The sequence below is a fragment of the Plutella xylostella genome, chromosome 17 (assembly GCF_932276165.1).
Source record: "Plutella xylostella chromosome 17, ilPluXylo3.1, whole genome shotgun sequence".
NCBI lineage: Eukaryota > Metazoa > Arthropoda > Insecta > Lepidoptera > Plutellidae > Plutella > Plutella xylostella.
In genome coordinates this window covers 4,330,011-4,357,357 of record NC_063997.1, presented here as the reverse complement: position 1 = coordinate 4,357,357, position 27,347 = coordinate 4,330,011, and the positions used below count along the sequence as shown (strand labels likewise).

General features: G+C 38.9%; 4 protein-coding genes across 4 annotated transcripts; 1 reads left to right on the top strand and 3 right to left on the bottom strand.

Annotated features, from left to right (window-relative positions):
- The first annotated feature begins 204 nt into the window (after positions 1 to 204).
- LOC105395805 (casein kinase I) lies at positions 205 to 8,493 on the top strand. Its single transcript, XM_038108792.2, has 8 exons — positions 205 to 562; positions 983 to 1,093; positions 1,177 to 1,369; positions 2,368 to 2,510; positions 3,832 to 4,034; positions 5,450 to 5,609; positions 6,082 to 6,162; positions 6,662 to 8,493. Exons 1-8 carry the CDS (start codon positions 487 to 489, stop codon positions 6,724 to 6,726), a joined length of 1,032 nt encoding a protein of 343 aa, XP_037964720.1. The 5' UTR covers positions 205 to 486; the 3' UTR covers positions 6,727 to 8,493.
- A 2,503-nt stretch (positions 8,494 to 10,996) lies between these two features.
- On the bottom strand, positions 10,997 to 14,186 carry LOC105395794 (L-xylulose reductase). Its single transcript, XM_048626807.1, has 5 exons — positions 14,028 to 14,186; positions 13,696 to 13,948; positions 13,510 to 13,624; positions 11,458 to 11,660; positions 10,997 to 11,136 (listed from the first exon to the last, which is right to left on the bottom strand). The coding sequence occupies exons 1-5, from the start codon at positions 14,074 to 14,076 to the stop codon at positions 11,025 to 11,027; spliced, it is 732 nt and encodes a 243-aa protein (XP_048482764.1). The 5' UTR covers positions 14,077 to 14,186; the 3' UTR covers positions 10,997 to 11,024.
- Positions 14,187 to 14,460: 274 nt separating this feature from the next.
- Positions 14,461 to 16,197, bottom strand: LOC105395783 (D-erythrulose reductase). Its single transcript, XM_011567748.3, has 5 exons — positions 16,034 to 16,197; positions 15,546 to 15,798; positions 15,336 to 15,450; positions 14,994 to 15,196; positions 14,461 to 14,638 (listed from the first exon to the last, which is right to left on the bottom strand). Exons 1-5 carry the CDS (start codon positions 16,083 to 16,085, stop codon positions 14,527 to 14,529), a joined length of 735 nt encoding a protein of 244 aa, XP_011566050.1. The 5' UTR covers positions 16,086 to 16,197; the 3' UTR covers positions 14,461 to 14,526.
- Positions 16,198 to 21,474: 5,277 nt separating this feature from the next.
- Positions 21,475 to 23,618, bottom strand: LOC105395772 (L-xylulose reductase). The gene is made up of 5 exons (XM_048626783.1): positions 23,458 to 23,618; positions 22,842 to 23,094; positions 22,577 to 22,691; positions 21,892 to 22,094; positions 21,475 to 21,631 (listed from the first exon to the last, which is right to left on the bottom strand). Exons 1-5 carry the CDS (start codon positions 23,507 to 23,509, stop codon positions 21,520 to 21,522), a joined length of 735 nt encoding a protein of 244 aa, XP_048482740.1. The 5' UTR covers positions 23,510 to 23,618; the 3' UTR covers positions 21,475 to 21,519.
- Between the last annotated feature and the right edge of the window lie 3,729 nt (positions 23,619 to 27,347).

Below are 27,347 nucleotides of genomic sequence, written 5' to 3'. Positions count from 1 at the left end.
TTTGATCTAGTGGTAGATGAAGATTTATCTTTATAAAGAAACATAAGAATCTACTTCTCTAAACAGAAGATGAAGATCCATGAATGTTATTGCCCACCAGCCTTAATCATTATTCTGAGAGGTGAAATATTAAATGCATAGACAATATAGTTCCAGTGTTGCCGTTGCAAATATAAAGAAAAGCCAGAAAAAAAAATTACGTCCATTGATTTGTCTATGCCCAAAAATTAATTTTCCTTTCCTCGTGTGCGTGTAGTCCCGTTTTTTAATAAATTTTATGTGGAAAGGGGATCCTTTCTTTTAAAAAACGTCTTCACATTATTCCCTAGATCCTGGAAATCACATAACATTATCATATAAGGCACGTTCTGCCAGCTATAACGGTGTTCACTGAATACAGATCTGCGTCTATCGCAATATGGCCGTCCTGTAATGATTTGGTGGTCAGTGATATTATTGTGATTACATCTTTATCAAAAGATCGAAATGGAGCTTCGCGTCGGTAATAAGTACCGACTGGGCCGTAAAATCGGCTCAGGATCTTTCGGAGATATTTACCTTGGTGAGTAATTCAGGAGATGGTAGTAAACAAAGAAAGATGGTGTCTATTGTAGGCCAGCCAGCTGCGACTTTTTGTTTCGAAATACCTGTAAGCTTTGTGATAAATTGTTGAAATAATTAGTACACAAATTATATGTTCTTAATTGTTTCCATCAGCCTTGTAGCTGAGACCTGAATGAAACAATAAATGCCATATCTTTGCTATCTTTTTTATCGTGTGAAACCTTAGGAATGTTGTAATGGATTGTGTTTTTTTTTCTATTTTGTATCTAGCAGAAACACCTGAGATGACCATTGGGGTAGAAGCTTGCCGTTTAGATCTAGCTGGCTTCAGTAGACATTATTTATTCAAGGCCTATAATATTTATAGTTGACTTTGTTTTGTAGGTCAAACAATAATCTAGTGATTCCTTTTTTTCAGGAACCAATATAGTAACCAGAGAAGAAGTAGCTATAAAACTAGAATGTATAAAAACGAGACATCCACAGTTGCACATAGAGAGCAAATTTTACAAGCTAATGCAAGGAGGAGGTAAGAATATTATCCAAGCCACTGCTAACATTAATAATTATAATAATCAATGGTTATGGTATTAATGGCTTTTCTTTTTTTAGTGGGGATACCAGCGATAAAATGGTGTGGGTCGGAAGGTGACTACAATGTGATGGTGATGGAGCTGCTAGGACCATCACTTGAGGATCTGTTCAACTTCTGCTCCCGTCGGTTCTCCCTGAAGACAGTCCTACTCCTCGCTGACCAGCTCATCACCCGCATTGAGGATATTCACTACAGGAACTTCATCCATAGGTTAGTAACATTTCTTTCTCATTTATTTGTATGATTTTGTTGTATCTCTACTGTAGGTATATTGAAGTTTACTTATTTTTCTTGTTTTGTACCATGTTTATGGTTAAAACACAAAATATAGAAATCATGATTAAGTTTTAGATTATCTGTAAGTACCACCTAAAACCATGCAAAAGTTCAATAGAGATATTTGACCTAAAAATCTATATTGAACCAAGATTAGTTATCAATTGTAAGTTTCAGGTTAGGTAGGAAAGTATTTATAGAGAGATAGCTGCTCCTCTTGAAATTCAACAAACACTATTTAGCTACATTTCAATGGCTATTATTTTCTTACAAAAGACCTTACTATGACTTCTTGCTAGGTAGGTAGTTAGCAGTTGGTATAAATGGACAGATACTTAGTCTGAGTATAGGTCAGCCAATATGAATTGCCCTGATAAGAAAGATTCCTTCCTCATATTATTATAATAATAGTTATAGCTTTACTGACTTTCATTTGTTCTTACTCCTTTCATTAGAGATGATACTACTTGTATGGTGGCTTACTTAGGTGTAGGTTACACGCAATAATACTTATAGTATTAGGACAAATTAATCATTTCATTTTTAATAGCTAAATGATAAAGAAAATGTTACATACTTTTCATAATTTGTGTACTGTCTGTCTATTTTACTTTCGGTGGCCATGCTAGCTTTGAAAAATTATGTGAATTTGAGTTTTTTGTGTATGAGAGGTGAAATATCAAAGATAGCCTTTTTCAACATTTCTTAGGTTAAGTTAAAGTTTAACTAGTAGTTTGCATATCTGCTGCTTCTAGCATGAATGTTGTGTGCCTAAGAGAATGTTTTTATATGAACCAATAGTAACACACAGACCTATATGTATAGTTTCCTTAGACCCTTATAGCTTTAGAGCTTTCATAGAAAAGCTTGTTCCCCAGCAAGTAACCACTGCTTTGTTTATTTTAAATAACATGTGTATCTTTCTTTTACAGAGATATCAAACCAGATAACTTTCTAATGGGCCTAGGTAAAAAAGGGAATTTAGTGTACATAATAGACTTTGGATTAGCGAAAAAGTACAAAGATCCACGCAGCTTGCAGCATATTCCATACAGAGAAAACAAAAACCTTACAGGTAAATATATTCATTACTACTACCTCTATACCATTGTCGGGTCATTTACTTCAAAATTTACGTAACATATTCTAACAAAGACCATTATTAGAAGTTGCTATGGCTTCAAGACTGTTTATGAGTAACTAATAAAGGATTTATGTTAACACATAAGATTAAGTTTTCAACATAACATCTACAAATATAAACAATCACACCTTTTACTAATGTACGCCCTTGGCAGGAAAGCAAAGGTGCATAGCTTGTTAAATTTTCGCCACAGCTAAGTAATGTTCAAGCATCAAGTATAGCCGGGAATCAATTCCATAATTTTTGGACAGCCAGTAAAAATACAAATATTAAATATGAGTGGACAAATAAAGAATATTCTATCTATCTAAATACACATACATAGAAGTAGAAATTATTTAATAGATATTTTAGATGAAAAGCAGGATCAACATTAGTTGCTCCATATTTCAATAAGCTTACAAACTACATTAGTAACAAAGATGGACGAAAGTGAAAGTAGATCATTGTAATTAGAGATGCAATGGTTACCAAAAAGAATTGTTTTTACCAGTTACATTAAAAACGTAATCTCACATAACAATGATACAGCATTATGTGATTGAAGCATTCACAATTTTAGATGAATGGAAGATAACAGTTGCTTTGTATATTTTAAGTGTTTTTGATGCAAAGTATGTAGCTACTAGCTACCTACTTAAATGTTCATTCTTCTTCTCAATATGCCTTGTCTATTGTTTATCACCTTTGTGACAGGATTACCGCTGTTAAAATAGCGTCAGTTGCTCACCAGGGTGCAGCCGACGTAAATAAAGAACAGTTGATAATATATTCACTCAGGGAGGCTCCTTTCCATTTCTAAAACTAACAGTTTCATTCAAATGTTCATAGGAATTTTGCTAGGACCGTTACTTTTATCTCTCAGCTTTCCGCCAAGCCGTCACCTTATTTATTTATTATTTTATTGCACAATATACAGAAGTAATTATGTACAATTAGGTGGACTGAGTTGCAGAAAGGATCTTTAAGTTAATGTCGGCATTAAATGTATTGTTGCCTTGCTTTGACAGTATACGGACAGAAAGAGACAGACATAGATTTAATGTCTACATTAGCTTAAAGTCCCTTTCTGCAACTCGGCATTAATGCTAAAAGCATTTTCTACCAGTCAAAAACACCTTACTACTCTCTGCTAATCTCATCCTCATCCATTCAAATGTTCTTATTTTGCTAGGACAGTTTTTTCTATTCCTCAACTTTCTGCCTATTCATGTCCTTACCACCATCCGCTAACCATCACCCACATTTATAGGCACAGCGCGCTACGCGTCCATAAACACGCACCTCGGCATCGAGCAGTCGCGGCGCGACGACCTGGAGTCGCTCGGCTACGTGCTCATGTACTTCAACCGCGGCTCGCTGCCGTGGCAGGGGCTGAAGGCGGCCACCAAGCGCCAGAAGTACGAGCGCATCTCCGAGAAGAAGCTCTCCACGCCGTTTGATGAGCTGTGTAAAGTAAGTGACTTGCTGTACCACCAGCAACACATAAGAAGCTTACTGCCAGTTTCAATAACTATCTATCGATAGCTATCAGTTTATTTATTTTTGTAGTACTACAGTTTATGTTTGGTGGTTGTAACCCCCAGGTTGACAGTCTCTGTGTAAAGTAAGTGGTTCTTCTTTGCGTGTCCGTGGATTGATACGATGTTGATTATAAGTAACGCCATTATAAAGCATCGATCTACATTCTACATACTATTTTATTTCACGTATGGTTATTCATCATAAAACAACCGTATACAGCATAAAGAAAATAATTTATATTGCATTTAAAATTGGCAAGCCAATGAGTAAATCATCATTTTTGCTTTACTGAGCACGTGCCACGCCCATCGCCCCTATTCCCAAGCTGCAAAGACTGTTTTATCTTTATTGATTGCATAAATTATTTCCGTTATGGTCATAAACCTTTATTTACATCTTCCATGTTACAAATGTAGTAAGTAGTGTTGATACAAGCTGGTTATACTAGCGGAAAAGTGAGCAATAAAATGTTTTAAAACTTTATTCAGTATTCCCTTTGATTTGAGTCATCCTTATTTTCATTATGTTCACGTCTTATCTGGCCGAGTCGTTACATTAACAACGAAAAAGTCAAACAATACGATATAACGGTACCTTTATTGATTTCCTTAGCCCCAATAACTAAATGACATTCTAACCTGCATGTGTCTAAATTATTCATAGTAGTGTGACCGCCACGACTCGACTGCGTAGCGGGAATCAAAGCTTTCCATTGTTATTTTTAAACCCACACCTAGCTGAAATCATTTTAATATTACTGTAGAACTTTGAATGGTGACACGGAAACTATGAAGTTTGTAACATCTCAAGTAGAGGATTTTAAAGTAAGCAGCTGATTGCTTATCAATCACAGTCTCTATACAGTTTACAATGGGGGATTGATAACGATTTACACGAGCAATTTGTTGTGCTAAAGTATGTAGTCATTTTGGAAGACTAGAGAAAAATGCAAGGCATGTCTGACTCATTTTAAATAGATAATCTGTGATAAATTACATCGTCATTCATTCTTAGCGTGTCGACGACAAACTATAAGCTAGTCGTTAAATAATTTACACTCATCTCATGAGCAATCAAAACGTTCCAGTGACAAAAGCACCAAATTACTCCTAAACGGAAAAGGCTCCAATATTGAAAAACATGTTTATGTCTAAAAACGTTAATATTTTGGTCAAATTGTAAATGAAATGTTTGACAAAAATTGGGGTCATTTGGTGCCGATTTTTTGTAATTTGAACTTTTTCATTACTCGTGAGTGTAGGTATATTCCCAGAATTGGGCCCCTACAGCGGGCGCCACAGTCAAGTTAACCAACTCTCACACTAACGTTCCCCCCTCTTTCGCAGAACCACCCGATCGAGTTCATGCTGTACCTGAAGTACTGCCGGCGGCTGCGGTTCGAGGAGCGGCCGGACTACAGCCACCTGCGCCAGCTGTTCCGCACGCTGTTCCACCGCCAGGGGTTCACGTACGACTACGTGTTCGACTGGAACATGCTCAAGTTTGGTAAGTTGGTGGAACCTTGGGGGTCATTCTATATGACGAAAAAAGAAGTTTCGACTCTGTTATGGTGGTGAAAGGATTGTCGAATTGGATTTAGCGTCTGACCGTGACTATTCAGGGTGGTGAAATCCTAAAAACATAATCATTAAGATTAACTGTAAATCATCATCATCATCATCAGGCCCTGGGATCCGTAATCAAGGACATTAACTGTTAATACCACGGTATATCTATCTATCTATCTATCATGGCGAGCTGATTTTCCGCATTTAGCCTCCAAGGTGGGCCATTATGCGTGAAATACCTATGGGGTGACTAGCACGAAAAACCACGGTATTATTTAGCTTCAAAAATTCGTGCGAGATTGAATTTGAGTTTTGATTGCTTCCTCAATCTCCCAAGTGTTGACTCTTTATATTGACCTCTCCATCTCTTATTAAAGCATAATCTCATACATGACTTCCTCTGTTTCCAGGAGGCCACCGCGGCAACTACCAGGCCGGCGCCGCCGACCGCACGCTGCGGCGCCACGACACGAACCAGGAACCTGAAACCAGTGAGTATCTACTGTTTGTACGGAACGAGGCAGAATGATAGGCCTGTCATATGAGCGGTAGTCGCTAACTGCCCAGCGTCTTCTTATCCAACCATATCTTTTATTCTCATCATATCGATGAAAATATGGTTGGTCACTGTGGTGAAAATAATTCACCACCAGTATTTTTAAAAAGGATGATGGTGATACTTCACTACATAAGGCCCCTTTCGTGCCCATGATCTTGTGGGTGTACTGTATAAGGATACGTCACTCTCGTCAGACCCTACACATAATTATGATAGATGGCAGATATGGTGGCTGGATGAGCAAGGCTGAGGATAGAATGTCGTTGTGTTCCTTGAGAGAGACCTATCTTCAGCAGTGGACGTTTATGGCCTGATGATGTTTATGCTCCCTTGTCTATGGCACAGTATTCTCATGCTTCCACTTCCTTCTCGATTTCTACGATTTTGTCTTCATCTGTGATCAAGTAACGATATGATTGTTCCGTCTTCAGATCCGTCAGCGGCGGGCGCGGCCGGCCAGCCCAGCACGACAGTGACGGCGATCGAGTGGCGGTGAGGCAGCACCGCCGCCGCCGCGCCGTGACGTCACCGACACCACTCGTGACGTCACGCGCGTCACGTGACCACAGCGCGTGGCGCCATCTATGAGCATAGAGTACGCACTCACAAAAGAGATATTGACAATGACAATGATGCGGCTAATTTGTAAAGTTTATCAACTCGGGAGGTACAACTGTTTTGTCGTTTCATCTACTGGTTTTGTTGTGTAGCGTAAAGGATGAAACAGTTGGATTGCTGAGGGTTGGAACATTATACAAATGGGCGCGCATGTAGATAGCATGGATCGGTTATAGAAGACGTATATTATGGTCCATCGTAAAAGAGCCATGCAACATTTTTTTGTAACATCGATGTTTTTTGATTAACCGTAACTTTGAACGCGTACAAAATTAAGGTTTTGGCTATCTGGCAACTGATAAGCTTTAAAGTTAACCCGTTATTACAACGAGCTATTAAAGAGCCACGCGAGAATACGGGTCATATAAACCGTACAGATAGAAGACATGGATGACTGAAATCTGTTGATCATAAAACATTATCTTAATAGTCTGATTATAGAACAAAATAAGAAATTGTGGTGTTCTTGTGACTGGCATAGGATCTCTCATTCATTCAGGTTTTAGTTTATATTTATGCTATCACGTCTTATACGCCCAGCACGAATCATCTGTGCATAAATATAACCTAAAACGTGTAATGGTGCCGTAAGATGTCCAAATTAGTACATGAAACCAAAGAACCACCTAGGTTGACAGCTCGGTCGTAAGAAACCCACAAATATGCTCATAGATTGCACAACGCATCTTCAATAGCATAGGAAACATTTTGTATGCATTCAAGTTAACATTGGTATATTGTAAATTATTTAATCTAAGGCTAAGTGAAACGACGGAGTGGCAGAACTAATTTTAAATTAAAACTGTGACGTTTTGTCGTTTTTTATCTGACTCGACTAAGTTAGCTTGTAGTTAGGCCTACCCCCTAGGGTGAATGCACCAATCATTGCCGGCAGGTGGCAATGGTTAGTGCCTCTACTCTATTGTACTTTATGCTCAGTTGTATCTAGATGTTAGAGACTGGATCATCTCGATGAATATAAATAGGCCTTAATAATGTGACAGATTTTCGTTCCTGAATGTAAACGAGGCATTCAAACGCCTGTAATCGCGTGGTTATTACATGAATGTCTCGTTAAACATCATCAGAACGATATTTAGCGTCTTTGTTTTTTTCTTGTACAAAAAGATGTGCAATATTCATTTAAGTTCGCCGCGTAGTTGCAATTTCGTAGGCTTTTTGTTGTCTTCCAATTATTATGTGCTGATTTCTCAATGCAGTTCTTCGACTTAAACAATAAAAAAATAGTATTTTGACGAAAATATAATTGAGCACAACTCTTCAAGCGATATTACTGTTTTCACAGAAACGTTCTTTAAATTTGACTTGTAAATTAAAGTAACTGAGTTTAAATAGTAACGAACATTGTGTTGTGCGTATTCCGCTTTGTAAATACGGCATTTTTATACATTTAGGCTGACGTTGTTATCACTCTGACGGGCTCGCTGTTCCACGCTGTTAACTTATTCAAGTGTGTCTAGCTAGTGAAGTGTGCAATACTTTGGTTCTTCAGCGACGCTTTTCGGAACTTCATTCTGAGGAACGCTTGCTCAAAATGTACTGTAATGTTTAACGCGAGCGACCATCACTGCCATAGACTTAACGAAGTTTTCCGTCTGCAGAATGCTAGCCTTATCGTAGCGCGTTGTAGTATCGTTAGCTTTTCGGAGACTTCTTTGCATTTTCTATTTACTAAATTTTAGACACTATTGCAGTCTGTTATTTCAATTAACAGGTATTTTTAATACTCATTCCTTTTTTGACTCATTAGAACTTCTTATCTTCCTAACATCCTAATTTCTTGTGACATCTTTATCGTGATTTCATAAAACTAGATTTTGGCTGACTTCAGCTGTTGTTAGTTACGACCAAAATCGTTGTTTTTAAGACCTATTCATAATCCTTGATCTCATTACTAACCAAAATCATTACAAAAAATAAATTGGTTACCATTTTGTATTCTCCACCTTTGATGATTTAATTTTCACCCTAAATATGAGAATGATTTAGATACAAATAGTTGTTGATTGTAGGCATGTGTTTCAGCATTGCCTATGTTGGTTAGGTGTTCTCATTCAATGTCGAGTCTAAACTAAACTGCAGGAATGTGCCAAAGTTACCGGTCCCGGTGACTTTACTAATGGTTCCAATAGCTCTATCTATCAATGAATGAGAGTTACTTTCATACGATTATAACACACAATCCACCATAATAGTATGAAAGTAACCGCCAATCATTAATTCATAGTTATTGAATCTGGTAGTAAACAGAACAGTGTATTGTCTGCGCCTGGCTTTTAGTGCCGGCAGGAGTGGTCACCGGACAGGTGAGACTGTGGCTCTATCGTGTCAGTGGCCAGAAGGGCTAGCACGGGATTCAAGATGCGCACGTTAAGCCGTGACAAAAGTTTTCCGTCATACTCGCTCTCGAAGCCGCTGACGTACGTGTCTTGGCGAACGCGTCTTGCGTCCCGTGCTAGGTCTTCTGATGAGACTGGCTCTATCACGTAGGTATTCACTAGGCAGGTGAAAGTTCCTATCGGGAGCTTCCTTCGTTTCGTTTCGCGGAAATTGTAAATAATAAACGTAATAGGGGTTTTGTTCGCGCTATGTTCATCGACACACCAAATGGACCATCGCATCTCAAATATGACTGAGAATTAGGTTCAACTTTCTTGTAAATATTTAATTAGTAATTTAATTTAAGGATTACAAGTAATGCATAACCCTGGAGTCGGCGTGATGCATTTGTCACGATGTTGAGTTCGTTTATTATTAGCGAGTTGTTAGTTTGATGCACGTCCAATGAGTTGACTATGATTTCGTGGTGAAAATAATTCATAATGTAGCGATGATTTGTATTCATCCAGTTTTATTTTTGTAAGTAGAAATGCACATCTTATACCTAATTATATTTTTTATGTAATTGTTCATTAAGTTGGTTAGTCAACAGGGTATATAAGCATTTTGTAATCATATCACTGTTTGTCAACACCAATCTCGAACATAATAATTATAGGAAATATTTCCCATTGTAAGCATTTGCCAGGTGCCAACTACACGACCTATTATAACATTGTCATCAAACTGGCGCTCTGTCTCAGTTTATTTGTTTGTAAATTAGTAGTAAAAGCATAATTGGTCGAATTGATATTGCGATACTAATTTAAACGAACTGTGGTTATTCATTATTCAATGTTAGCTATAGTTTGTTTTTGTCCATATACCTAAATCATATTTATTATATACCTGTGAGCGAGTGCATTATACTTTGGAGAGTGTGTGAAGCTATCGCGTAGTCAGCTGTCGGCGAGGTTGAAACGCGGGGGTTACTGCACAGTGTGGACGACGATTTGTGAAGATAGAGGGCGCACTACAGATGTTAAACATATGATATTGGTTGCATCTCTTTCTATGCGTAGTAAGTGATGTATAGAGCGGTCGGTAGTGCGCGCTCTGTCTAACCACACTGTGTAGTGACCGTCAGCGTAGTGCGGCCGCGGCTGGCGATGTCCTGTGCGCTTATCGTTGTAGTCTCGTGGGGGCCACTCTCGCACGAGACACATTTGATTTTAAACAATTTTGTATATAACTACTTTAAGGTACTTAGATAAGCTGACACACTGTTTTTTACAATACGTTAGATTATAGAATCAAATAATAACTGTTGTAGTCTATGTCTGTCGAATTATTTTCTCTGTTACCCGAATGTGTATGAATTTTTCGATTGCGTGGACTTGTATGGCTACGGCTGCTCGGGCTGAATCGGAGTTTTCATGTTTTCTACTAATACGGGGGAATGAATCAATGATAGTAGTACGATTTCGTAAGAAAATATTGATAAAATGGGCTTATGTTAATTGTATATTATTATAGTCAAAGGAATTGTTGACTTTATTCCCTCTGGTTTATATATCGTGTTCATGCGTATAACAGAATTATATTATACTTACCAAGAGAACGGGGCCTGCGTTGCGCAGTGTTGTACTTTATTTTATATGTCGTGTATTATTATTTTCTGTATGTGCTAGCCTCATATAGCTTGGCATACTCATTATTATAGAAATTGTTATGCTTGCATTGTTTCTAATGTCCAGTATGTATTAATTCCTTTGGCACAATAAACTGAGTAAATAAAACGAACTATAGGGAGTTGTTAGACTTTTATTTATCGACTTATGTAGCTAGGAAGCCCCCGTCTACGGGTAGGTGGACGCCATTGATCATGCTCGCGTCATCGCTCAGTAGGAATAGTACGGTATTTACTACTTCAGACACTTCGCCGAACCTGAAAAGTAATAAGAAAGTAGGTAATAAAAGCAGCATAGGAAACTTCGAAACATCCAACGAATGTGAATGTACCTACCTATAGGAAAATAAATTCTGCTCTACATTAGCTATTTATTAGTTGGACTCTGCTCTACATTAGTTAGATTCAGCCCTACATTAGCTAGGTAGTTCAGACAGCGTGTCGCAACGCAACTGGTCTTTGGCGGCTTGCAACATGACATACCTACATAGAAACCAGAATACAGTGACGTTCTACACGTCGCCGTCGCCAGGTCTCGTCTGCTACAATCTCTTTCCCACACGTTATCAAAGACCTCACCTGCCCAGCGGTATCTTATCCAGCATGCCTTTACTCTTCTCGGGCGCGGCCCACACCTGCCTGCCCATGTCTGTGAGCACCACGGTGGGGTTGACGGTGTTGGCGCGGATGCCGTGAGGACCCAGCTCTAGAGCCATAACTCGCGTCAGGGAGTCCACGGCGCCTTTGGACGCGCAGTACGCCGCGTGGTCTTTTAGCGCTGCCTGGATGGATGGGGGTAGGAAATGTGGTAAGTATAGGAAGCCGGAAGGATACATTCAGGGACTGGCTTTCAGGGGCCGATACATTTTTGGAAAGTTAGGAAAAAAATATTCTAAAAGGTTTGTAAGTACAGTGCCGGCAAAAAAAAACTTTACATGGCGAATAAAACATCAAAAATACGTTAATCAGTGTTAATTTTGTAGGAGCTCAGGATGTCTATTTATGAGCTCGGTGTTTGTAATTGACGGCTGAGACAACACTTCGGCATCGTATCTGTCCTGGTAGTCCAGTCAATAAATGACTCAAAATTAGGTGTAGAGTGCGTGAGCAGGTAACTAACCGATTCCTTCAGAAACTTGTTCAGGGGGCTTAGGTTGTTAACATACCAAAAGTCCTGACTCCTAGGTGATGAGCGGGGGGGAGGAGGGGGAGATAAAGGTACGAATTTTTGGTTTTTAGCTTATATCTCGAAAACGGTGCATCGGAGAGAAATATTTTCAACTAATGAAATAAAGTTCTTAAAATTATCTAAAACTTTTACATCATATGTTTTTTTCTAATTCCTAACCGTTTTCGAGCTATTACCCTCGGAAAAAGTTGAAATTTACAAGAAAAATGTATTCATGTCAAAACATTCATAAACATTGCATCATATTGTCTAAACCTATTGATAAATGAAAAAAATGAATAGAAAAGAAGTTGTAGATTTTTAAATTTTTACCAAAATGCAAGTTTAAAATAGCTCTAACTTTAGGCGGGTTGGACATCGACCAGCATATGTAATATATTCTAAAAGGGAATAAAAAAATCGACAACTTCTTTCCTCTTAATTTTTTTCGTTTATGAATTGGTTAAGACAATATGATGCAATGTTTATGAATTTTTTGACATGAATACTTTTTCTTGTAAATTTAAATTTTTTCCGAGGGTAATAGCTCGAAAACGGTTAGTAATTAGAAAAAAACATATGATATAAAAGTTTTAGATAATTTTATGACCTTTATTTTAGTAGTTTATAATATTTGTCTCCGATGCACCGTTTTTGAGATATAAGCAAAAAACCAAAAATTCGTATCTTTATCCCCCCCTCCTCCCCCCCGCTCATCACCTAGGAGTCAGGACTTTTGGTATGTAACAACCTAAGCCCCCTGAACAAGTTTCTGAAGGAATCGCTTAGTTACCTGCTCACGCACTCTACACCTCATTCATTGACTGGACTATGGCTGAAGTTTTTTTGGTGCTCCGGATCCTGGTTTTCGTTCTGGGATAGTTTTCGGCGGCAGTGAGTCAGTGACTTAGCCAATCTCTTTAGTTGATAAGTGGCCTCTCTTGAAACGCCAATATCTTGTGCCACGCTAATAACAGATTCTCCTTTCTCAAGCACAGTCAGTGTTCATGCCTTTTCTTCTACTTTAAGTTTCTTCCGACCCATTTTGTGCGATAAAAAGGATATTATTGTAATCAAAAGCAATTATTAAAATACGACGCGGTCAAATATCGGACTTTACTTTTCAAAACGCATCATACACCAAGAGCGTGCGAAACATACTAATCAAACAAGACGCTGATTGGTTGACGGGAACGTGCTGTAACATCCCCGCAAGCCTATCTCTTCGCAGTCACTTAAAACTGAGCAAATGTAATTATTGAATGTTCGCGCCAATTTAACGTAATTTTTTGACCACGTAAAGTTTTTTTTTGCCGGCACTGTACAATCAAAGCTGTTATTGAGATTGAACATGTAAGTAATAATTAAACTTCGACCATTATAATCAAAGTAATTAAATCGTATATCCCTTAAGAAGTCTAAGGATATATAACTACAATAGGAAAGTAACAGGAGGTACTTACAATGGAAGCCTGAGAAGAGATGTTAACGATAGATCCCTTTATTTTCCTATTAATCATGGTTTTGCTCACTATTTGAGATATATTAAGAACCGCTTTGGTGTTCACTGAAATAGTTCTGAAACAAAAGCAAGTAGTTAGCTTTAATTATAGTTATGTAGATAAATTAATAAATATGTAGGTACTCACTTATCGAAACTTGCCGGCTTGCAGTCAAGAAAGGACTCAATGATGGCAATGGCAGCGTTGTTCACCAGACAATCGAAGGCCCCTAGTGCAGACACGACTTCCCTGGTCTTGGACCAATCACAGAGGTCCACAGCTACCGTGTCTATGCTGGGGTACTGTTGCTTCAGGGAGGCCAACTGAGCTGGCTGGTTGGACAGTGCCACCACGTTCGCTCCTGCCTTCCATAGCTCGATAGCTATGCTGCGTCCAATACCTGTGGATAATAATGTGATAAGTTATTTGGTAACTAGGTACCTACTGATGATAGATAATATATATTAAAATGATCTTACCTTGGCAGCCACCCGTTACAAGAACCCGCTTTCCTTTGAACTTATTCATTTTTAAATTTCTTAATAACGAGTATTAACAGTGAGGTATACTCACTAGCATAATCATAACAGTTATGCAAGTTCAAGCCAGATGAACTGTTATCAATTTGTTCACAAACACTTTAGTAGGTACCTACTCTACCTACAGAATATAATATGAGGCTATCAGCTATCAGTAAACAATTCTGTTGTTTAGCCACATATTGTAAAGTTTGAGGTAGTATACATATGGAGTAAATAAATGCAGTTGATTTTAAAAAATGTCTATTCATCAACAATAGATATTAATTTGTACAAATATGGCATTTTCATAAGTCAATGTGTAGATTTTGCTTACACTTTTACAGCTTTTCTTACAGTCATAATCAACAAACATACCTAATTATACAAAAGGAACTTTATTACATTGGTGTTCTAAAGGTTTGTTTAAGGCAGGTGAGTGATGTGCTTAGTGCTACTATTATGTGGCGAGGAAGCCCCCGTCGATGGGCAGCTCGACCCCCGTGATCATGCTGGAGCGCTCACTCAGGAGGAAAACCACCGCATTCACCACTTCTGATACTTCACCAAACCTGGAAGATACACATCATGTTATTAGATCAAGGTGTGAAATAGTCTATGATTTTTGCCACCAGATAGCATTGATGAGACTTCAAATATTTTTTAGGTTTTAGCAATTTAAATTACTGTATTTATTGATGCATTTATTGTAACAATTATTATTATGGATGTGTTGTGGATGTTACTCTTTCACTGTAAAATGGCTGGACCAGCATTTATTTAATTTTGTATGTAGTAAGCTGATACTCTGACTTAAATAACACATAGGCTACACTCTTGTTATCCCAGAATTCCCACGGGAAAACCTTTAAAGCAAAGAAAAGATAGCAGAAAAAACTAGAATTTTTATAATTCTTAACACATTACCTTCCCAGGGGAATTTTTGCTTTCATCTCATTGGCTCGGGCAGGTTCTGACCAGCCAACCTTGGCCATTTCCGTCATGATGACTGTGGGGTTCACAGCATTGACACGGATGCCATGAGGACCCAGCTCCAGCGCCATCGCACGAGTGAGGCCGTCTAGTGCAGCTTTAGATGCACTATAAATGGCATGGTCTTTCAGTGCAGCCTGAAACAAATTTAATGAATGTATTGAGTGTTTGATCAGTTGTTAATGGGCTGTTGAATTATATGAGTCATGGATATAGCACCAACAACTGAGCACTGACTATCTGATTTATAAAGTTAATTTTATATTTCATAAATACCTTAGATGCTTGCGATGATATGTTGACAATGGCACCCTGCACTTTATTATCAATCATATTTCTGGCAACAACTTGACTTATATTTAGTACTGCTTTAACATTGATATCAAAGGTTCTGAAAAAGTTGATAAAACAAATGTTAGTTGTAATAATAATACCAATGTTCATAAAGTTGGTAATAAAGTTTTGAATTGTTGACTCAATACTTACTTATCATAGCTTGAAACTGAAGCATTCAGGAAAGGTTCACAAATGGCAATAGCTGCGTTGTTCACAAGCGCATCAAACGTGCCTAAAGACTCAACCACTCTTCTTGTCTTCTCCCAATCTGCAATATCTACATCCACTATGTCTATGGATGGATATTCTTGTTGAAGACTCTCCAGATGTGACCTAGTCTTTGATAGGGCTACTATATTTGCACCAGCACGCCATAATTCTATAGCTATACCTCGACCGATACCTGAAAAAAATACGATTCAAAATAGTCAAGTCAATTAAATTAGTCAATTTATGGTCTCCTTTTCATAATTTCGCGTAGGTACCTAGTTAATGTTATTAAATGAACATACAAGCCATTCACTGCCCAGCGATAAGGGCAAGAATATAATAAATAACATCGGTACCAGCAGTGGAACTAAATAAACAACATGCAATGCAAACATGCCACTTTGGAAGGAAGATATAATTAAACTCACCTTTACCAGCACCGGTAACCAAAATCCTTTTGCTTTTAAATGAGATTTCCATTTTACTGGGCGCTAAGAATATACAGTACTAGAAATAGAAACCGAACACCAAAAGAAATTATAATATTTTTCCTGCCTCCGCTCGCTTGCTGTTGTGTTGATCAGCTGACAGCTGTCACTGTCATAGCCTGACACTGACCAGTTATAATGTCACTTTTCCAACACAGTTGCAACGGTTTATTTGCTTGACGACGGATTTGTGTCACATTGTGAAATTTATTTAAAACGTTGAGAATGCGTTGTCTATGACGGCTGACTATGCACTGTGTTGCCATATAGATACAGCCTGGCAAATAAGTTAAGAAAATAAACTAGGGTGCATTTCATAGAATATTAGGTAAATATGCCTAAGCTTAATTACTAGGACGACATGGTCGCTCTCTGTGAACCAAGTCCTATAAAAATAAAGATTTAAAAAAAAAAAGGTATATTTGCCGTATTGTTGGCTCCCCTCGGCTGTCCAATTTCAAAACACAGTAAGCGCTAACTTTAAAAAAAAACGGGTCTTTGATTTATACATTATTTTAGGCGATTCCGCACATTCCTGCATTGTCAAAATATCAAAAAACGGCTTAGAAACGAAAATAAAATTTCTAAAAACCTAGTAACTCCACCCTGCGAAATCAAAAATGCCACGAAAACCATTTTAAAACACAGTAAGAGCCACCAACCATTTTAAAACACAGTAAGTGAAAATGACTTACTAGGTTTTAAAATTGTCAATGGCGCTTACTAGGTTTTGAAATGGTCAGCAAAGGTCAATTTTTGCCCGTTAATTTTAGTAAGTCACAAATGGCATACATTATTACAATCACTTTTTTCGAAAAAATATCAGATATTTCAGAACCTGTATCTTTGAACCAATGAGACCTAGAGAGGTGAATTAAAAGTAGAACATAAGGAAATTTTGTCTTCTTTATAAAAGCCATAGAGACCTTTCTCGTCAGAACCTTTCTACTAGCCCTATTTTGCATAAACCAAAAAAAACTCAAACATTGTAACTAATTTTAGCTCAAAATTTAGGGAATATTGTCTAATTTAAGGCAGCCATAAATAATGTTCGTGTCAGACATGCCTTCTTAATATGGCGATTTGGTTCATTTAGATAAAACTTAAAAATATGCCGGTATTTCAGCTATTACTTAGTGCGGTCTTGTAAAAGTGCTGCAAAATTTGATTTATATTATGTGAAGGATCCAAAACATATAAAAAAATAAAAAACATATAAATTATTACGTTATTATTGCAATTTCAATATACTTTACTTGTCTTAAATTACACAATAATGGCTCTTACTAGGTTATAAAATGGTCAGTGAGGGCGGTTTTAGGGTGAGAAAACCATTTAAAACCTAGTTAGTGTTTTCTTTTGTGCATTACAGCAACAATATTAGTCATATTTAAATGAAATAGTATTGTATGTAAAGCCTAGGTTCTGCCGGTTCTTTTAAGCTTACATTCGTTTAGATATGTATCATAGTTTTACCAGGGCATTGAAATGAAGGGACAAAAACGTTTTTTGGCTCTCTTGAACATTTTGTCTCTTGGCTGTTACTGTGTTTTGAAATTGGACAGCCGCCCTGTATGTCAAGCCTTGCCAACTTAGCTACTTTTATGTCTATTGAAAGACTTTACTTCTATCTCTTCTTATTTATTTATTATTTAAAAGAATATATCAAATATCCGACGGCCCTGCTCATAATATTTAGACAGTGGGTAAAAAGGCTTGAGTTAAGAAATAATATATTTCTTTATATACATAAATTAAATAAACATAAAATTACCAAATTTTTGGGGAAGCTTATTTTCTATTTTGTGGCAACACTAAAAACCATTGCTGCCAACATAATGGCAGCATAATGGCTTCATAAGTGAGGCGCACGGCACGCGCAGGTGGTTGGACCACTGCCTGACGACGACGGCGGCCTGGAGTACCGTCGTCTCGGCGAGGGTATTGTACGACGTGGGGTGGTCGGACCATCTCCCGCTTGCTATAGAGTGTTCGTTTCCTTGTGAATTAGTCAAACCAATGTGTTCTAGTCAGAAATCTAGTTTACCTAAAAGTATTATTTGGGGTGAGAGAGATAAGGAGCAATGTAGCCTATATTTTAAACATTGTAATGAGAAGTTGAACGGTGTAAAAGATGACGTAAGCTGTGGCGAATGTATGAATGACTGTTGTATGAATGTGAGTAATCATTATTTATATATTGACGATGTGTATGCTGATATTATAACTGTACTACAGGAGGGCTCCATAATTAGTGCAGGTCTGCGTCTTGTTGAACAGAGAAATAGAAAGAAAAAGGTGCTAGGTTGGAACTATCATGTGCGAGGTAGTCACCAGCTGGCACGATTGCATTTCCAGTGCTGGGTGGCTGCTGGTAAACCTAGTGCAGGAATCATGTTCGAAAATATGAAGTCGAGTAGGACACACTTCAAAAACACTCTAAAATGGTGCCAGAAAAACGAAGAGACCATAAAATGTAATATTATAGCGGTACATAGGAAAAACAAGAATTTTGTTAAGTTTTGGAACTCCACTCGAAAACTTAGCTACAAGCAAGGTCTACCGGCTTCGGTAGAAGGGCTGCAGGATCCTGGCGAGATCGCTGATATGTTTGCTGGCAGGTTCAAGGTCGCCCCGCGGGCGGCTTCCGCGGCGGGCGCGGGCGGCGCGCCGGCGGGGGCGCGGCCGGCGGAGGAGCGGCTGCAGTTCACTGCGCGGGACGTGGCGCGCGCCCTCGCCGGCATGAAGCGAGGCAAGTCGCCCGGCCTAGACGGACTTAGCGTGGAGCACCTGTTGTATGCTGGTGAGAAGATATGCACAAAGCTATGCAACCTATATAATATGTGTATTAGGTACAGCTACCTTCCTAGTGCGCTAATGAAGACCGTCGTTGTGCCGGTGGCAAAAAACAAGACCGGTGACCTTGGATCTGCCGGTAACTATCGTCCTATCTCGTTAGGAACCATTTTGGGTAAGGTGTTGGAGCGTCTGCTGCAGCCCGAACTGGTGGGAAAGTTGGATATTTCGGATGCTCAGTTTGGTTTCCGCCCCGGTCTTTCAACGGACTCGGCTATACTGAGTTTAAAACACACCGTAAAATATTATACCGATCGGTCTACCTCAGTATATGCCTGTTTCTTGGATCTGAGCAAGGCATTTGATCTAGTGAATTATAATATTCTCTGGAGCAAATTGTCGAGCTCAGATGTTCCGAATGATGTGATAAGTCTGTTGAGGTACTGGTACGGAAACCAAACTAACTGCGTGAGGTGGGGCGACGCGACATCTAACGAGTACAGGTTAGATTGCGGAGTTCGTCAGGGTGGGCTCACCTCGCCGGACCTCTTCAATCTGTACATCGACGACCTGATTCGGGGTCTGCGGAGCACCAATGTCGGCTGTCATATTGGGGGCGTTTGTGTAAACAATCTCAGTTATGCGGACGACATGGTGCTCCTCAGCCCCTCGATCAGGGGTCTGCAGAAACTACTTTCGGTCTGTGAGCATTATGCAAATGCGCATGGACTGAAGTACAACGTGTCGAAGACCGAAATGCTGGTGTTCAGAGCAGTGGCGGCTGGTGCCTCAGATACCCGGTGGTGCACTTTATGGGTTTAGTATTTTTTTGGAGAAAAATAGATTAACTACCTATTACAATTAGAAGTAAAAAAATTATAAGTATATTTTACCTTATTTATTGACGCGAAATAGCTTCTCCGCCGAAACGAAAACAACACACGGAAAGCAAACTAAAGCATAGTCTCTCACATCCACATAACCATTTATTTTTATTGAACATTTCACTTTTGAAAATTCAGGTAGGTAGGTATACTTATAAGTTTCATTTTGTGCTTTGCACTAAAGGCCGAGGCGGCCCAGCAGATTTAATGTCCAGTCTATTTTGCAATGTCCTATTACTTTTTATGAAGTCAATATTGTATTTTGCACTCATTTTCGATCACACACACATATACACACTCACGAAATCTTTACTACTTTCTTAGTTAATAAGTAATTAGCAAATTAATTACGTATTCGCGCGCGAAAGGTGAAACTGACAAAGACATGACAAGTGCATCGTTCGTAGGTCACGCCACCGGTCAAGGCCACCGCGCGCCCGCGCCTCCCGAGCGAGTCCCGTGCCGTCATTCGTATTGTTTCGGCAATTTCCGGTCGCGTGCGGCGCACGAATTTATCCTAGAACTGCATACAGTTTGTACTGAGCATCTTCCGTCTCACGCGCCGGGCGATTTCCATCCTGTTTCATACTACATGTAGGAGCTCGCTCCGTGCGAAAATCCGAGCGCACGAGGCCGTTTTTGTTCAAGCAAAAATAAGATCTAATTCTTTCGCAGTAGAAATCAAAATAGGCCAGCTCGATTTAATTTAACTCGTGACGATAATCAGATTTATGTAATTTCTGTTTAGGGTAAAGGGTAGGTATTACGGTTGTTATATTGGTATTTTTTGTGAAGTTTTTTTTTACACGTACCTAGTATGGTATAGGAAGAAGGAAGGTACATATTTAGAAGGTTTTTAAATGGTAGTGCGTTGCACGGGCGCACTTGAGGTGCAGCCGCCACTGGTTCAGAGCGGGGAGGGGTCCGGAGAGGGTGCCCGAAGTCGTTCTGGATGGGGCACCGGTTCGGGTTGTGCAGCAATTCAGATATCTCGGCCATATACTGACGAGTGACCTCAGGGATGACACTGACATAGAGCGTGAAAGACGGGCACTCTCGATCAGATGTAACATGCTTGCCCGAAGATTCCACAGATGCAGTGAGCAAGTTAAAATAACTTTATTTAGGGCATACTGCCAGAACATCTACACTGGGCATCTGTGGATCAACTACACCCGGAAGGCGATGAGCACCATGAGGGTGCAGTATAATGACGCATACCGCACCCTCATGAGGCGGCCGCGGTACTGTAGCGCGTCGGGCATGTTCTCTGAGGCGGGAGTGCCTGACTTCTTCGCAGTCCTGAGGTCACGTATAGCGACATTCTGGTCGGGGCTGCGCAGCACTGGGAATGCAATACTGAAAGTGGTAAGTGAGGATTTTAGAAATCCATTCTACAGACACTGGCTCTCTGTTCATCAAGACGCAAATCGAAAATAAAAATGACCTTACCTATTTAATAGGTACCTATATGTATGTTTAAACTGATAATAATTGTAATACTTACTACAATTTAATTTATTTTTGTAAGTACGTTTGTGTTTATATAATGTGTAATATGGGTGTCTAGCCTGAAATAAATGACTATTTATTTATTTATTTTTTTATAATGGCATATATAATTTCCGTTTCCTAAATTTTAAATAAGTTTATAGGTAGGTAAGTTAGGAATTAATTACGGTAAAAATAAAAAGCATAGGCTTTAAAAATAAATATAAATGTATTTATAACGTGGACACCAGGACATCAGCAGGCCAAGAAGCCGCCGTCGATGGGCAGCTCCACTCCGTTGATCATGCTGGCCTTGTCGCTCAGCAGAAACAGCACCGCGTTCACCACCTCGGACACCTCGCCGAATCTGAAAGTAACGTGTAAATAATGAGCGGGATTGGTAGCTGTTTGATTGCTAATAGTGTCGATACATGCATGAATAATACATAATACAAACACACACTGCCCGTGGCCTCCTCCAAGATATTGCCATAATGTCCTCACTTGGTAGGCGGATGGATCATAAAATTCAAAATTGGACCTCAAAGTTATGGCTATGGGCAAGACCAACGATTGGCAGTTATTAATTATCTACAGAAGTTATGTATACTAGTTAGTAATAATCACCTTCCCAAAGGTATCTTGGCGAGCATGCCCTTGGCCTTGGCTGGGTCGGACCAGCCCAGCTTGCCCATTTCCGTCATGATGACGGTGGGGTTCACAGTGTTGACGCGAATGTTGTGAGGGCCCAACTCCAGAGCCATCACGCGGGTCAGCGCGTCCACGGCGCCTTTAGACGCGCAGTAGGTCGCGTGGCCCCATAGAGCGGCCTGGTAACAGATAAGGTTATGTGAAAAGGGTTGATGATGATGACGAGGATGAGGACTGTGGGGATAGATAGAGGGGTATATAATGACTGTGAATGTGAAGGGATCGATAGCAGCAGCAAGGGGACTCAAAAGCATGCGAAATCGATAATCTGGAGAGCTACTGTCATATCTACGAGTAATGTCTGCTTGGTACGTTTAATGCAATGCGATATAAGTAATAATGTGTAGCCGTGGTAAGCGCAGAAGAGAACAAATATCCTTTTAGGAAAGATAATGTGATTCTCCAGTTGTACGAGTACATAAGAGACCTTGCTAAATCATTCAGTCAGGCGCCATTGAACCTGGCAGATGATGATTGGGATCATGTAAGATGACGTCTAGATTCACACATCTAGGGTATCTATCAAATATACCTTGGGTATGAACCCTAGAAGTTTACTACCTAATAAAAAGTAAGATAAACTTTCAGATTTTTCAGTTACCTTGGAGGCTTGAGAGGAAATGTTGACGATAGCTCCTCCTTTTTTGGCGTCGATCATCTTTTTCGCAACTACCTGGCTCACATTCAGCATCGCTTTAACGTTGACATTCATTAGCCTGAAAATTGTAATAGGTAACTATAGTTTTCCGTTTATAAATAGGTAGGAACAGTGGAATTCACGTATGACTACATTTATTAGGTTCTGAAATATACCTCTATAAGATGTAATAGTAATTTACACTTTATACTGCCGGAAAGGTACTCACAAATCGAAATTCTCCGGAGTGGTCGTCAAAAAGTCCTCAGTCAGTCCCACAGCGGCATTATTGACCAGGGCATCAAAGTGTCCGAGCTGGTCGATGGCCTTCCTGGCCGCGTCCCAGTTGCCGAGGTCCACCGACACTATCTGGATGGCCGGGTACTCGTGATGTAAGGAGTCCAGGTGGGACTTGGTGCGGGAGACCGCCACTACTTGAGCTCCGGCCCGCCATAGCTCGATGGCTATGCTGCGGCCGATTCCTGGAAACGGGCGAAATAGGTCACTTGAAACACTGTCACAAATTTATGGAGAAATTATAAGTTACCTACGTTATTTTATGTAAGTAGGTACATCTGTACAAGTTCTATAATACCAGATTTTGTTTGTTTCACGAAGGTCGCCTACGCCAGTAAGATTGCTGTTAGCGATAAGAGGGTCTATTATTGTGTGTGAATTTTTCATAGTCTGTATGTATAATTGGCCTTTCAGATTGATGGATCGTTACGATAAGAAAGAAAAGGAGAAAACTGACGTAGGTAATATCAACTCTACACATACTCGTAGTTAAGAAAAATAATTTGAATACACAAATTGATGTTATAAACAAATTACATAACCCTGACCTTGTCCAGCTCCGGTCACCAGCACCCGTTTGTTTTTGAATGAGATTTCCATGTTGTTTTCAATATGTTTTCCTTTAAATTGTTTAATAACTTCTTGAGATTTCCTATTGTGCTTCTCCACAGCGAAGCGCGGCGTGACTGGTGTGCTAAAGCCATTATAAGTAGGTGTATAAAATGAGCCTTAGATAAATTATTCAGAGGATGACTATGTTTCACACTCGGATTTACTCGTTGAATTTGAAAAATGCCTACCTTCTCCGCCGATACATTCACTTATTTACTTTCACTTATTTACTTATTTATTCACTTATTTTATTTTATAGATAAGCAATAATTAATTTCAGTTAGTTAATTACTCTAGTGTCTATTTGTTTGACACAATGTACTTATTTATGCTTTTATTGCACAGTTTACAAAAGTAATTATGCACTATCAGGCATTTTGCCTGCCAGACTGCTGGAGGTACACTCTAAACAACATATTTTATTCGTCTTAGTTAAAATTTTGTCTAAGCCTGTTTAACCCGAAACCTGGATTAATTTAAATAAAGCACCAAGAGTATTAGCATTATAAAGAATAAATTTGGATTTGTATCTCTCTATTTCTGACGTTAAACTGGAACAGTTAAACCTATTACACCTCTCTTTTTCGTCGAGCGAGGGTAAAATAGTGGCAGGGTTTATAATAATGACATCTACTTACAGCTTCAAGATCTGAAAATACTTGAAAGTTACAGACAAACAGACTCATTTACCGTATCATAATTAATATCATGTTGCTTATTATTATGTTGACTTAAAATTAAACCTCATCCTATCGGTGGTTTCTGGACTCTAAGTTTATCTGTTATTGTTGATATACTTGAATAATATTATAGTAATGTTATGTTGAATGATAATGATTTTATTGCTTACTTACGTATGGTTATGTCATGCTGATAAGATAATACCTCCTCAATAAAATGTTTTAATTTTACTAAGTAAGTATATACTTACCTACATGCATCGTACTCATTTAACTCGCAAATTATCCTAACTAATATCCTAATCCTAACTAATATTATAAATGCGAAAGTAACTGTGTCTGTCTGTCTGTTACTCTTTCACGCCAAAACTACAGAACGGATTTGAATTAAATTTGGTATACAGACGGTCTAGACCCTGGGAAAGAACATAGGCTACTTTTTATCCCGGAATTCCCACGGGAAAACTTTTTAAGGCGAAGCGAAGCGCGCGGGAACAGCTAGACTTAAATGTATAATTATGTATCTGAAAGGATTTTAGAGAAATGCTTGATTATTAAACCCAAACAATTGGGCTTAAGACTGGAGGTCTCATGGAATCATTGGTAGAGTTGAGAGAGACATTGAGAGAGAGAATGTAGAATACATTCGAGTTGTCAAAAACCTATGAACTGAATCGCATTTCTTTTGTTTCGTTTCAGAGTATAGTCTAACCTACACTCAATGGCTTGATCTTTACTAACATCAGGATTGTGAATGCTATCAAACCATGCTGAAGTTACACCTTCCTAGGAAGATGGAAACTACTTCTATGGCTATGAGCCATTATGATGTGTAGTAATGAATATACCACACACATATATTATTACATACCTTAATTGTTATGTAAATAAAATGCTACTTGATTCATACAGAGTACCTAAGTATAGTATTTATTGATGTTGATTCGCATCCTTTCCTAGTTGGTGTTTATAGTAAATATTATAGAACTAGAAAGTATCTTATAAATAGCACATAGTGTACAAAAGGTTGTTCATTGCAGTGTGTAAATGAGATCTTGTAGACCTTTGAAGAACAGTAATATATTTATATCCAATATCTTTTAATTATCATTGATAATGAAGTGCATTACAATCCTAGCAGTGGTAGTGCCGGTGGTTCTGAGCTATGATAATTTCAAAATGGAAAGTGGTGATGAAGCGTTTGGTGAAAATGTTTTTGATAGAGACGACTATTTTGACGGAGCCGTACACGAAGAGAAAGGAAAAAATCCAAGCAACAGAAACATTGAAGAGACAAAAACGACAAAAGATGTAACAAGGATACCATTAGCCTCTAAGCTTGATGATGAGGATCAAAACGACGAGCCAGTTAATGTACATCAGCACTTCGTAACGAAACAAACACGAAAGATTAAAACAACTGCTGAAACACTGTTAACTCACTCAGACATCACTGCTAAAAACTCATACATAACAAACAAAAAAGTCTCAAAAAAACAAAAAATAAAGATTTCGAGGGAAAATTATAAGGGCCAATTTTTCAGGCAGAAGTATTTGAGTGTTGAGGCTCCGTCCTCTTATAAGGACCTGAAATTATACATCGACACGATCAACCGCTCTCTATCCTACATTTCTAAATATAGCAGTGAAGTCTCAATGAATGTTGCTATGGGGATTTATATAATTAAGTGTACGTACCTACTTAACGCTATACCCAGAAACTCCCTTAAAGGCTCCTACATAAAGTTAGCCTGCGTTAAAAACTTAGTCGGTTCAATAAGAATAATCAATCTTAAGTTTTTATTTTATGAAAATACCTAGTTATATAGGTATTGAACACCATGTATAACTCATTACAGTTACTATGAAAAGAACCATTATGGAGAATCGCAAAAAGTTAACGATGGAGGAAATGAACACTATAAAAAGCATTTACAAGGTGGCCGATCTAATCTTGGTTCGCTTTCTCTACATGCACAAGAATCAGGTTTGGAATAGTCCTGAAGGGCAAGGTAAATAGCTTAGCTTTACAGTAAGTATATTATACTACTTACCAAAATACCCACCAATAGTATTGTTATCCATTAGTTACATTCCAATCGCATTTGTAGTTCAAGACTCTTATACATACATACTTTATCGAGAGCCGCACTGGACGTAGTTATCGGCAGCAATAGCCCTTTCAGAAACTTTTAAAGTCCACTGTCCTCCTGAACTACTCATGTCAATTTACCCCACAAAAGTACACTCGCGAGCTTAGGAGCAATGACAAAGTTCCATTGACATTTGGCACGGCAATGGCATGTGGAATTTTTTTATCTCTCGTGAGAATATAACTCGTTTCCAATTCCCTCAGCAATAACAATCTACTTCCGCGACATATCAGAAGTGTACATGCTGGGCAAGTTCTCCAGCGGACGCCTGCAGCGGTGGGTCTACAGCACGCACCGGCTGCATGGCTTCCTGCCCGAGCTGGACCAAGCCACGCTGCCGCGGGCCAAGTACGCTGAGCTCCTGGGTGCTCTGGACTCCTATTACCTCAGCGTTAATGAGTCTGGTGAGAGCTCCAGCTTTTCAGTTTGTTTTATACTTTCAATAATTTAGTAAGTATCATGTTATCGCATCACTTTTACGATCACTTGATTGAAAATGTGGTTTCGAGTTTTTAGAATATAAAATTATGCATTGTGCACAAGTTCTCTATCTATAGTTCCTCTCGTCATGTACCGAAAAAGCCTAAACACAAGAGTAGGATGATAAAACCCCCTGAAGCCCTGCCCACTAAACCGTGACAGATACGATAGAGACTGAGGAAGCCATGAGTGAAGTAAGGCTCTTTAGTCCTTAGGACCTCTGACAAACCCGTTTTATATACCCAAGTCCTCTATAATTCCAGACACCTGCTTGGCCAGCATCCCGGACAGCCCGGAGCCGTGGGACCTGCGGCGGCCGCTCACCAGGTGTCGCCGCCACGCCATGTGCGATACCGCGCTGCTGCAGTCGCCTTCAGTTGGCTACTCTTTGGCACATAGGTGAGTCAAGGAAAAGTGAAGTGGTATATTAAACCAAAGAATATTCAGGGTGAAATTTTATCACTTTACTTATTTTTCTTCCGCAATGTATTTGACATACTTACTATATAACTA